Genomic DNA, 13,217 nt, shown 5'->3' with positions numbered 1-13,217 from the left:
TTTTCCCCCTAGAAATTTAGATATTGACGTGACATTGTTCTGGAAGTTTTGTTGTGCGAGAGCAAAAAATCTGGATTGATATTTTAAGTATGATGTTGAAATATTGTTTTAATAATATACAAGGCCCATTTTTAGATTTCTTTGGATCTTTTATAATTTTAGTTTTTCTGTTTGGAAACCTAGCTCTAATAAAACTTTTACTGAAATTTTCATTCGACACTTTATCCTGTTTTACGATGGCAGATTTATCGCTTTTAATTAAGTCATTCAAATATAGATTCAAATGCTTCATCTTCAGTCACGACAAATTTCCGTTTCCATGAGATAAATGTCTTTCGTAAAGAAATGTAGTACATATGGCTTCACGCTTTACCACTAGTCTCGAAAGAAGGCAAGGAGCACTATGCGTATTTTAAAGCTTTATTCATTACGGATAAAAAACTTTGAGAACCTTGCTTTTAATGCGAAGTTTTAATAGTATGTAATTTTTATTAAATATTTGGCGTTCTATTTTTTGTAGAAAACGGTGACTGAGAATTTCTTGCTCTGTTGTAAACGATATTTGTTACTGTGTCCTTATATATTTTGATTCCTAGATTTCTATACCGTGCTTATATTGAAAAATGACAATATTGTTTTGAAAATGCAGGAACATACTTCATATTCAAAAAAAAAAAAAAAAAAAAAAAAAAAAAAAAAAAAAAAAAATGAAAGCTAGTTTGTGTTTCTGAAAATTTGACTACCGTAGTCGATGATTTATTCCTCTGTGCAAAATTTTTTCCAATTTTTTTAATATTTCTGGTCAATTTCAGTTATAAGGTTGACCAAAATCATTAAAAAGTGTAAGGGATTTTCTGTTAATAGGACTATAATTTTGATTGCAAGATTTATCTCAACCTGCAGTATTCTTCACAATTCTGTGAAAGATTTTAAAAATACCAAATCTTATTAGACTGAAATAAAAAAAAATTCACCAGCAGTTTTTTAATATTAAGTTTGTCCTTTTTTGTCATAAGGTGCACATCCTGCAAAAAGGGGTGGGTGGGTGGTAGTTCTCTAAATCTTCCGCTGTACTAGGCCGAGGGACGAAATTTAACTTGAGTTTTTCATGCCTCGAAAGCGCGACTTAGGGTGTTTATTAGATTCTTGTATAGCATTGTTCTAACATGACAGGTATTTTGGCACAAGATCGGACTTTTTCTGAAATGACATACCGAGTATTTTCCATATTTCGATTATATGACTTGAATTATGCAAAAGTGCCAAGTTTTGTAAAAATCGCATGAGTAGTTTTAAAACAATTCCCAAAGCTCCTTAATGTTACTGACTTTGGTATATATTTATTAATATCTCCGTTTTAGTAAACGTACTTGATTCCTTCCTTCCCAGGCCCACCAGCGGCCGAGCGGTAAAGTCGCTGAACACTGGTAGTTTGGTCCGAGATTCGAATCCCGCGAAAGGGCTGGCTGCATGGGCGTTTTCGTGGTTTTTCCCATGTGTAACGTGTATACGAGCCAGTTTCCTTTAGAAAGTCCACCACGAAGGCATCCCTCCCCTTAGGCAGATTGCCCTAGTGTGCTTTGCCGTAACCTCAATAAACCAAACCAAACCAAACCAAACCTTCCTTCACAGTTCGAAATTTAGGTTCAATCGAAATAAAATTGCCAGCTATTTATCTAATTTATTTTTTTAAGTTTGCTTATTTTAGCAATTTTTATAAATTTTTCAAAAAATGTTTTTCAGAATAACCCATAAAAGTTTTTGTCATCACCTTAAAGTAGACGTGTTTCAAGGCACACCTGCAAAAAGATAAGTTTTTTTTATCCCAAATTTCTGAAGATATCCTTGAATTTATATACTGGCGCGTTCTGAAGTTTGACATATTTGTTATGAACGATAATAATGCCAAATGTGTTTCACGCACTTTGTTAAAATTATTTGAAAGATTGAACAATGGACCTTTTTTTCCCGCTCTTGCGCAGTGAAAAAAAGAGAAAGGAAAAATAGTCTATTGTAAATTAAGAATTTCTCCAAGTGAATTATTCTTAGTCCAGATTAAAAAAGATGCCCAACATGAATTTTTAAATTTGTCGCTAAGTTTTTTACCGAATTAGCTTAATTTGAGTCGTAGAATCGGAGTATGGACAAAAATTGGTGTCATTAAAAAAAAAAGTCCGATTGTCAAAATACATGTGTTAGAACAATACTGTATATAAAACTAATATATATCCTATCCTAAGTTGCGTTTTAGAGACATGAAAAACGCAAATTAAATTTCTTCAATTGGCCTGTAGAACGGGAGATATAGAACTATTCTCCGTTTTCTTGTGCAGAGTGTATGTCTGTGCCATAAATATTTTCATCACATTCGATGATATTCACAGCTTTGATGAAACGGTTATTAAGCGCCTGAAGATTGATGGAAAGTGGAAGCACATCCTTTATTACATTCCGATAAAAAAATCACATGGTTACGGCTAAAAACATTGCGGAAAGAATAACGTAAGGGAAAAATTCGTACACAGGATCATGAGAGAAAAAGAAAAGAAAAAAAAAGGAATATGGCAGACATGCGTTTCCTGACTGAAAAAATGAAAAGAGCAAGAAGAAACAAATAATATTTTTATTCCTATATATATTTCATATTTTTATACTAATAAATTTTTACTGAAAAAGCAAGAAGGTCACTTGAGCATTAAAAAAATTTGGAGAAATTAATGCTATATATGGCAATTAACGTCATTTAACTTACCAGTATCATTTTCTTTATAATCTTTTATACTGTTTTTATGGAAATCTACTAATAAGTCTTTGTATAAGAGGTTAATTAAAAATGACTTCTAATAATTGGCGACATATTGCTAAAATTTTATAAGTTGCTATACATAGCATTAATGTTTACCAATTTCCATATTTTGAGTGATTAAATTTCTTTTTTGCTTTTTCAGTAAAAATTATGTACTATTTTATAAAAGTATCAAAACTGTTAAAAATATTACTTCTCGTGCTCGCAAATTATTACGCGAAAATCATCATAAATTTTTTACAATTAAAAAATGTATGTCTTTGATGTTTTTCATCATGCGATAATTTGTAGGTGATTTATTTATTTTTTACCTCGATATTTTGTACGTCGATGTTTTAAACCTGTAAAGTTTCTACATCGCTTTATTTCCTCCCACGTTGTTTTGTACCGCGATGTTTTTTCCGCGCGTTGTTTTCTTCACGACACCAATTTCACGAATGATGTAACTCTAACAAGACCAGCGCATTAACAAATCTTCTTGTTGTCTGCTTAATGCTTAATGGACTTATGCTTAATGGACTATTTTAATTGAGATACTCTCGCAAATTATCTCTGTTGTAGTGAGCTAAATAACTGTCTTATAGAATGCGAAAATTATTGCTGCTTTCATTCAACTATGGCATAGATAGCTTTTCAACACTTCCTAGTAAATCCTAAGGAGGAGGTTTTTCTTTCCCTTCCCATTTGCATTTTGGCAAACTGGAAAAGGCGTGAAGTCCTCGGTCGTCCCCGCGCTCTGAAAACCCTATCTGCGCCATTGCCTACCAGTGATGCATAAAGATCTACATACCATCAAAAATTAGAACTCTTACGTGTTTGGGAAGCATTTGGGGGAGATTCAGTTTCATTTTTTATTTAAATACAATGAAATTTGGTATCGATTGCGTATCTTTTTCATGAATTTTAATAATGTTTCACTGACTTATGAATAAGCCTAATTGTGATAGGACTAAACAATAACTAATTAAATTAGGTAAAGCATCCAGTTTTGAGATAATATTAGTAATGACAAATTTTATAGAAAAGTAACATATTTTTTAATTATGAAGGAATTTTTCACTTTTAGGGCGGCATGAAAGCTGTGCTTTGGACCGATGTTCTGCAAGCCTTGCTCATGTATGGTGGGTTGATTGCGATGGTTGCGAAAGGTAGCTATGATGTTGGAGGCTTAGAGACCGTCTGGAATCGTTCACAAGAAGGTGGAAGACTTATAATTCCTGAGTAAGTAGAAAGAAATTATTTTCTAGACTGCTGGCTTAGAGGTGGGATGAATCTTAAATTTTCTCGAATACGATTCCTGAAAGGTTCTTTAAACTTTTGAAACTTCAATCCCTCGAATTCTACAAATAAAAATAATAGTAAGACAAAGTATTTAATATAAAAAATTTTAAAGCAGAATTCGAAAAATATGTTTAAGAATACACTTTTAAAAATACATCCATATTTATTAAGAAGACACAAAATTTAACAAAGAAAATATATAATTAAAATTATTGAATCTTACAATTTTAATTAAATGATGCAATAATAAAAATCTTAAGATTTAAGAATTTTAATTATTAGTCCATTTTATTAACAGCATTCTTTCAACTTAATTTGAGAAAGATTGGCTTAGCATTTCAAATTTTTAATGAATAGTTCAAAATTTAACACCTGATATTAAATATCTCAATTAAAAGACAACTAGAGTTATGCTCAACATAGCATTTGTAAATCTCATAGTATGACATGAGTTGCTAGAAACATCCAGGACCTAGCATTCAGAGTCTCCATGGGATGATAATAGTGATCCAAATGCCACCTAAAATTGCAACAGTGGCTTTATTTCTTGATGAAAGCTTCTGTTGAGTCTGAATAAAATTAACCTCTTTAAAATTTTAAGTTGAAAAATTAAAGTTTATTAAGATTAGCACATTGGGATGGCGAAGAAAAAAAACACGTAATTCGAGTATTTTAGGTATAAAATACTCGTATATAAAATACTTGTAAATTAGGTATAAAATACTCGTATATTTAGGTATAAAATACCTAAAATTCGAGTATTTTAGGTATTCTGCCTCTTTCGTCACTTAAGATTCGTTGGGATTGGATTGACTTATTTGGAATAATATTTCTACTATCATTAACACTTAATTAGTATTACATTTACTTTTCCTTATGCGTCAATATTTAAGTTAATTATATAAAATACACGCAGCTAAAAGCGAGTGTAAGTTGCTTTGAATTCTCAGTTAAAGACGCTAGTAATTCATTTGCGGGGAAAGAACAGCGGAGGCGTATGTAATCTAAAACGTAGTTCGGCAAACCGTAAAAAAGGAATCATTTGGCGGGTTTAAATGAACGATATACAATGTATCACATCTTAAAGCTATGAAATTATATGTATGTTCCATCTATGTAATGTCTTTGTTGAATACATGGTACTTTCTAAATTTAGATACTAAAAAAATTCTTATAAATTTAACTATCAAAGCACCAGAGTGCGGCTTTCACGCGAAGACTAAAGCAGACTGGTTTTGGTTAATAAATTTTCCACGATAGACGATGCTGTTCATACCGTGCTCTAAGAACAAACTGAAATATTCTGATATACAGTCTTTATTCATTTGTAGTGACAAGTATCTTATTAGTTCTAATAATGTAGCAGTCCATCATGACCTCTTGGATGAGCAGCTTCTTTTTAAACGACTTAGCGTAGCTAAAGAGGGCAAGAAGGGACATTTGTCCCTGAGTGTAGAATCCAGTGGTCGCCAAACTGATGTTGCGAATTTTTAAAATGAAATGTGCTCTACTCTTGGCAAACAGGATGGGCGCGAGATTTTCATTTGCCCCTGGGCGCTAAAACCCCTAACTACAGCTCTTTTATAGCGCCTTCTGCAACTAAAAATTTCAACTGAAATTGATTTTAAGCTGCCCCCACGAAAAAAATCTCTGTGATACATATTGAATTGCAAGCTTCACACTGATTCATCACATTTTTAATGTTTTGAATTTATCGGATATTCTGTATTTGTTGTTTTGAAAAAACAGCATTTTGTATTTTAAGAGAAGGATTCTTTTTCTTATTGTATTGCTTTTTTGTTCCTACTTGAAAGCTATTGTAAATTTTAAGTTACGTTTTAAGAGTATTATCACTGTTGATTGTATTCTTTACTTATATATTTTTATAGCATTTAAGGTTCAAATTAATTATTTTAATTTTGTTTTACCGATTTTAGATTCAAAATGGATTTTACTTCTCGTTATACGTTCATCAACATATTCTTGTACGGATTCTTCACCACGTTATCCGCATACGGAGCCAGTCAATTGCAGGTACAAAGACTCTTAACTGTGAGTTCTGCAAAGAAAGCTAGATGGTCAGTTGCAATTTTTCTCTGTGATTTGCTGAATCAAACTGCTTTTGTTTGTATTTAGTTTCAACCAACATATGCGTTTTTAAATCTTAAATTTCAATAAGTTTCGTAAAAAATTAATTCTTTTTTCAGGTGACTAATGCGTGTGATAATGAAATTTGATTGTATAGAAATTTTATGACGCATAATAAATTAATTTTCAGTATGCGAACGACATAAAGGATATCTGCGTTAAGGGCGTTGTTAAGAGGTAATTTTCTAAAGGAAATTAATTGGATTTATGTTACATATGACAAAATCCCCAAGTAGCCTATTCGTCTGCTGGCAACCGAACACGAGACGAATCTTATACAGTGGATAAAAAAAGTATTGGCAATTTCTTATAATTGATCATATTATCTAGCGAAGGAAATGCTTGACAATTTTAGCTCGTCATAACAAACGTAGGAGGTAATAAAACACAAATCTAATGAAATCTTCATTTTAATATGCCTTTTATACAAAATATTCAACAAAAACGTAAATTTCGATGTCAAAAATGTATTGGCAAAGTTCTAACTGCTATGCAAATTTTGTTATGTTGAGGTCTCCTGTTTAGACCGATAAGACACCCTGTTAGTATAAAGTCTGCAGTGCTACTTCAAAACTTTTAAAACGTTATTTTGCTAATACCGTGATAAAATGGCTTTAAAGTCGAAAGAGTTGGATGTTAGTGCTAAAAAAAAGTGATTATTCAGCTCAGAAATGAAAAGCTAATTTATCGTGCTATAGGAATACAACTGAACATTAAGCTATTTACTGTTAGAAGTGTTAAAAATGTTCAACGAGACAGGATCGACAGAAAATAAGATTAGAAGTGGACGGCCTCGAATATTTCCTTCAAGAGATAACGGGCATTATCAAAGAGGTTAGGAAAAAACCCTAAAATAAGTGCACCCCAATTAGCCAAAGGTTTTGCTAATACTCCGCATAAAACTTTCAGTGTACAGATTATACGGAATGTTATACCTGCAGGGAGTTATTAGGAAGGGCAGCTAGAAAGAAACCTTTCATTTCAGAAATAAACAGGAAAGAGAAAGATTAGATTTTGCAAAATCTCATGTTAAGTTATCAGACGAGTTATGGAACACTGTTATTTTCTCCGACGAAGTTTAAAATTTTTGGGAGTGATGGGCGACAATACATGTAGAGAAAGCCAAACACCGAGCTGGAATTTAGCATATAACCACAACCTGTGAAAATTGGTGGAGAAAGCGTCGTAGTTTGGGGCTGTATGGCAGGAAATGGAGTTTGTAATCTGTGCTTCTTTGATGGTATTATGACAGCATGTACGTACACTGACTTATTGCGATATAACTTGAATTTCAGTGCCTAAAGTCTTGGCTTAGGAACATTATTCGTGTTTCAACAGGACAATGGCCGTAAGGATACAGCCAACCTCGCCCAGAAGTAGTTACTCTATAAAGTTCCTCGCCAGTTAAAGACACCACCTCAATGCCCTGGTATAAATCCAATTGCACATTTATGGCACAAATTGGACCTAGAAGTCAGGAAACAAAATTTCGTGTAAAGAAGAGCTGAAGCATATACTTCTGCAATAATGGCACTAAATTCCCAGTAGTACAACGAAGACTTTGGTATTCTGTATGAGAAAAAGATTACAAGCTGTTATAAATGCAAAAGGTATGAATACAAAGTATTAAATTTTGTTCCCACATTTTGCTATATGATCTTGCTAATAATTTTTTGACAAGCAAATTTACATTTTTGTTGTATATTTGTGTAAAAAGCATATTAAAACGAAAGTTTCATTAGGATTTGTGTGTTTATTACCTCCTGTGTTCATTATGTTCACCTAAAATTGTCAAGCATTTCCTTTGTTAGCTAATATGATCATTTATATGCAATTGCCAATACTTTTTTTACCCACTGTATTAGAAAAGTTGATGACGGAAAAACAAATGCTTGTGGCGTGAACCGTACATAGCTGATCAATGTTTATTAATGTTTGTTGTGATTTTACTTAAAACATTGTGTACAGTGAAGCTTTTGATTACTTTATCACGAGTTGAGCAATTTTGTCAACTTTACAACTCACTATTGCGCAAAGTCTGAGATATGTTGTGAAATTGAATTATATTATATATTGCATTTTTTAACCTTTCCATTCTTATGCAATTCGTATCGTAGAGAGTTTCACGCATTCTCTTTTTCGATTTGTGAAAGAATCGGGGTTTACTAGTTACTATCTATTCTGCCATAGTTTTTCACTTCTTTATTAATTTTATAATAATTTTCGTTAAAAAATTCAAATACTAAATAATTACTTAATTTAAACTGAAAATGTAGACGTATCTCTCTGCAAATTACTTCTGAAATATTTGAATTTTAACTTGAACTTAACTACTTAACTGAATTTGAATTTTAACGTGAAGTTTAACAGACGCACTCGTGACCCCAACCGAACACTAGTTATTCACTACGCATCCAGTTCTTGGCGAACAGGCTGGATCCATGAGATTTTTAATGGTGTTCTTCATATGTAACGCTAATGAATCGGAGGTTTTCTCCATATGTAACGTAAATACGAGCCGGTTACCATCAGTAAATAGGCTTCTCAGTTGAGTTTCTCTTTTTAATGAATGATTCCTGCTTTAAGCTACATAGTCATAGTGTGCTTCGGTATGATCAATTATTCAATACAAGGGTAAAATAGGTAATACTACTGAATTCTGGAGTTCGACCCAGCTTCATATCCTGGTAAACGGGTTGCTGCAAGAGGATTTTATGCTTTTAACCGTGTAAAACGCAAATGCGACCATGGTCTTTCGCGACGATACCCTTGTTGAAAGGGATGATCTCCCAACTTGTTGTAGAAATACATAACATTGAAAAAGATTAAATGTTAATATTTTATATAGCATTCAGAAATTATTAAACAAATTTTTGAACGCCAGTGGCGAACTTTATGAAGAAAAATAGCGGAATTTTAAAGTTTCCCGAAATCTCCGAAACAAAGTTGCATCCCCAAATACAATTAATTATATTTGCCCATTTTAAATTTTCTCTTCAAGTTTTTTACCACTGAAATTTTAATATTATTTATTTCTAAATAAGAAAAAAAATTTTCAATTTTTTATGTATTCCTTTATTTTCAGTAATTTCGATGTGTTATCAAAATTGCTCCCTCAGTTTTCAATAAAACAACAGTCTGTACTTACTTGAGTTTTGAGCTTGATGAGGGGAGTAACAAGTGCTACACACTCAAATCCCTCAGAGTATCACATTTGGTCAGCAAGGATGTCATGACCGCGGGCCTTAGTGCTGTTTACCCCTTTCCCTCTGTTCCTGCTTCTCCTTTTCTTTCTTCCATATGGTTTCCTCCTCGGAGGATGGTGTTGACCTGAGATGCTGTTACGAATTTTTTATCTATGAATCAAAGTCTAGACAAAAATTTAAGGAACCGTAGGTACGGCTGCTGGTACTTCACTACTGGATTCTCGGGCATATAGGGTTTGAAAGAAATGAACTGGTAAGCATCACAACAAAAAAGTGTGTTATGGAATTTCCTAGCCGGTTCGTCCCTTTAAACATCTTAAAACTGTTATTAAGTACAAAATCATAAATGACAGCTACTCTGAGACTTTAAGTGAATAATAAATTGAAAAACATAAATCTTGAAGTATTGGGTGGCTATTAGAAACCGTCTTAAATAAGTCATTATCGAGATAGATATACGTACTTATCATCTATTGCTGAGAGTGAGCCTTTGCAATTAAAATGTAAATTTTATCTATTGCGTCACATTTTAATAGAGTGTCCATATTTTAATTTCACTTGAATTATTTTAATAGCTATGACTTGTTGACCGTTTAATTGGAAAAAAAGTTCAACATTATTTCAATACTTAAAATAGACTGGACTTTTTTTTCTTTAATCCGGTTTCAAAGTCGTTTATTGCATGTATTTCAGGTTTTGTACTTTTATTTGTTTTATATTTGAATTTCTTTTTTGAATTTCATGCATTTTTTCATTTCAGCAATATTTATCAGTATAACAGTATTTATCAATATATATTTAAATTTATTTTCGAAGTCTTTTTTTTGTTTTTTTTTTTTGTTTGTTTTATTGAAGGTTTTCAAGTTATGTGTGAGTAAATTCATCATCATACATCATACCCGTACATACATCTTAAAAAAGAAAGCTGTTTAAATTAAAATTAAATGCTAAATTACTGTAGACGAAACAAAAAATGAAACAACAATAGAAAAACCATCACCACCACGTACACGCAACCTCAAAAACAAAACTATTAAGTTAAAATTAACTGTTCAATTACTGTAGATGAAACAATAAAAAAAAACTGAAAGGTAACAACCTCATACAAAAGGGTTTAAGGCTTTTTACACTCTCGCTGACCCCGTAGTCAACAAGTCTGTTACAGCCACTCCTACTAACTCATTTTCTTTGTCTTTTTAGCTTTATTATTAAGCATAACGTTTTACACTTACGCTGTATACAATTCAACAGCAAAATTACAAAAATTTAAAGCATCGTAGCGTAAATGTTTAGAGTTCCTGATGCAGCTTTAATTTCTGGCATACATTTTTCTATTTTATTTTCAGTCTTTTCTGAGTTCATAATATCAATGTTCAGTTTTCTAGCTAAGATATTTTATATAAATGCCTTTTTCTATGTTTTTATTATTCACGCTTTGTTTAGTTTACTTTATTTATTAAATGTCCCGTTCTTGGTACTTGCACCGCATAAAATTCTATTCAACAGTAAAATTGCAAAATATTTAAAAACAGCATATCTTTAGAGTTTCTGATAGACAGTCTCGTGCGCTGGAGATAAATGTTTTATTCCCTACAGTGTTGCCACTGCTTGCTTTGAAATCGTTGAGTTAATCAAAAATTCATTAAAGGTTTACAAATTATGAAATAGATAATAAAACAATTTCAAAATTCGGGCTTCCATGTTCCCCTGTTCAGGTGGAGGACTACGTTATTCAGAATTGGAGGGCTCTAGGTATCGTTGATTTTCACAGTGTGAGAAATATACATACATTCATGAACGTTATGCATTATTTAATTTCTTTGAATATTATACAGGGAGATGATATTTGGTTGCAATAATCTGAAAAGTGATGTGCCGTTTTTAGTGATTCAGCGCAAAATTCCGTTTCGACACTAATATCCTATTCGGAACTAACGTCCCATTTGGGTTTAAAAAGAAAATTTTTAAGCACCAAAGCAAACTTTCTTTCAGGAGTTTCCGCAATTCATTAATTTTTTTCATTCGATAATCTTAGGCTAACAAATTACCCTCACAATGTTTCGTCTTGCATTCTGTCATTTAAATGAACGTTAGCCCAGAAGGGCTATTGGTCTCGAAACGGCATTTTGACATATAACTCTCGAAACTGAATTTTCAGTCGCTAAAAGTGTTGAATCACTTTTGAAATTGTTGTCACCAAATGTTATCACCCTGTATTATATTAAAAGGAATTAAATAAGGAACAATGTGCATGAATGTATGCATGTTTCTCGCATTGTATAAAAACAACGATACCTACAGCCATCAAATTTTAAATAACGTAGTTCTCCACACGAATATGGGCACTTGGAAGCCTGAATTTCGAACTTGTTTTATTATCTATTTCATAACTTGTAAAACTTTTAACGAATTTTTGGCTCCAAAACTCAACGATTTCAAAGCGAGCAGTTTCAACACTATAGGGAATAAAACAATTTTGTCTCCAGCACACGAGACTGTCGATCGGAAATTCTAAATATATGTACTGTTTTTAAATATTTTTAGCCCAAAGACTCTCGAAACCGTATGTGTGTGGGAGGAGGAATGAAAAAACGCCCCTTTGGACGTAATATAAAATCTGAAAACTTTCAGGTTTTTCTTCCTTCTCTTTTTTCTATTTTTAGCTGTAAATAACTTTATTTTAACTTGCAGTCATGTTGATTGCAAGTTAGGCCACTTCAGCGTGTAACCGTTTAATATGTGAGCACACATTATATGTTGAAAAGGCGTTTGCTTCAATGGCATTTAATTTCTCTTAAAATTGTTTAATAAGTTTTGAAACTCTGTATCTGCTATATAAATCAACCGGAAATTTGGAAGCATCTAATCCAAATATTGTATTTTGAATTTATATATAACTTTTATTCGAATTTCAAATTTAAACCCTTTATTTTGCAAATTTCACATTTAACTTTTGTTTGTGAAAAATGCTCGATATTGCTGTCATAAATGTTTTTGGACACGAGATTTTCTGTAAATGGGAATGCTGTTAAAAAAAAGTGAGCAGTTTCATTATCAGATGAACAGTTTCAGGTATGCCCTTGTTATAAACGTTGATCTAACACCATTTGCCGAATTTATCAACTGAGATAGTAATAGTTTTACGTTTTATGGAACAGTTAGAATAAAAAAAATTATGCCATTTGTTATTCAGGAAAATATGCTTCCGAAAGTATTTCTCAAATCATATAGGATTTTCATAAATTTGGGTTGGTGATGCTATGTAATAATTTAATTTCATTAGTAATTTTCGAAAGAAGTGAAAAAAACTTAGATTTTGCACAGGTTATTGTGGCTAATTACGTTTAATTATTACATTGATGTATAATATTTCTTCTTTCCAAGCATATTTTTATGTCCTTTACTCCAAACTCTTAATGTAAGATCTGAATTATTTTCATTGACGAAATTTAATTTAAACGATTCTAATAGAATATTAACTTTATTATTGATGTAATGATTTTCAATGCTTTGTATTTTATCTTTTAGTGCTCTGTTTTCAAGCTTGCCCATTACCTTTGTTTTTTTCGTGGTAAACTGTTTAGCAGGATTGGTTGTTTACGCCAATTTCTATAACTGTGATCCTTTGACATCCGGCGAAAATATCATTACGAAACCTGATCAGGTATAGACATATTTCTTGTATAAATTTTATTTGAAATAGGATCCGAAATAATGAGTATGTGCTTTAAAATTTTGTATGCAAAATTGATACTGTTATTAACATTAAAATGAAA

At 31.9% G+C, this 13,217-nt stretch overlaps 1 protein-coding gene across 3 annotated transcripts in view; it reads left to right on the top strand.

Moving 5' to 3' along the window:
• LOC118194405 (putative sodium-dependent multivitamin transporter) overlaps positions 1-13,217 on the top strand; it is a 75,768-nt gene that overhangs the window by 19,394 nt on the left and 43,157 nt on the right. For all 3 annotated transcript variants that reach the window (XM_035365565.2, XM_035365563.2, XM_085822374.1), the window contains 3 exons: positions 3,873-4,027; positions 6,025-6,165; positions 12,970-13,105. In XM_035365565.2, coding sequence (XP_035221456.1) covers positions 3,873-4,027; positions 6,025-6,165; positions 12,970-13,105 — 432 coding nt within the window. The remainder of the gene's footprint in view (positions 1-3,872; positions 4,028-6,024; positions 6,166-12,969; positions 13,106-13,217) is intronic.

The sequence above is a fragment of the Stegodyphus dumicola genome, chromosome 8 (genome assembly GCF_044657685.1).
Source record: "Stegodyphus dumicola isolate Sdum_Otavi_A_Nest chromosome 8, ASM4465768v1".
Taxonomy (NCBI): Eukaryota; Metazoa; Arthropoda; class Arachnida; order Araneae; family Eresidae; genus Stegodyphus; species Stegodyphus dumicola.
The sequence above is the reverse complement of the archived record's forward strand: the minus strand, read 5'-3'. Positions and strand labels throughout refer to the sequence as shown.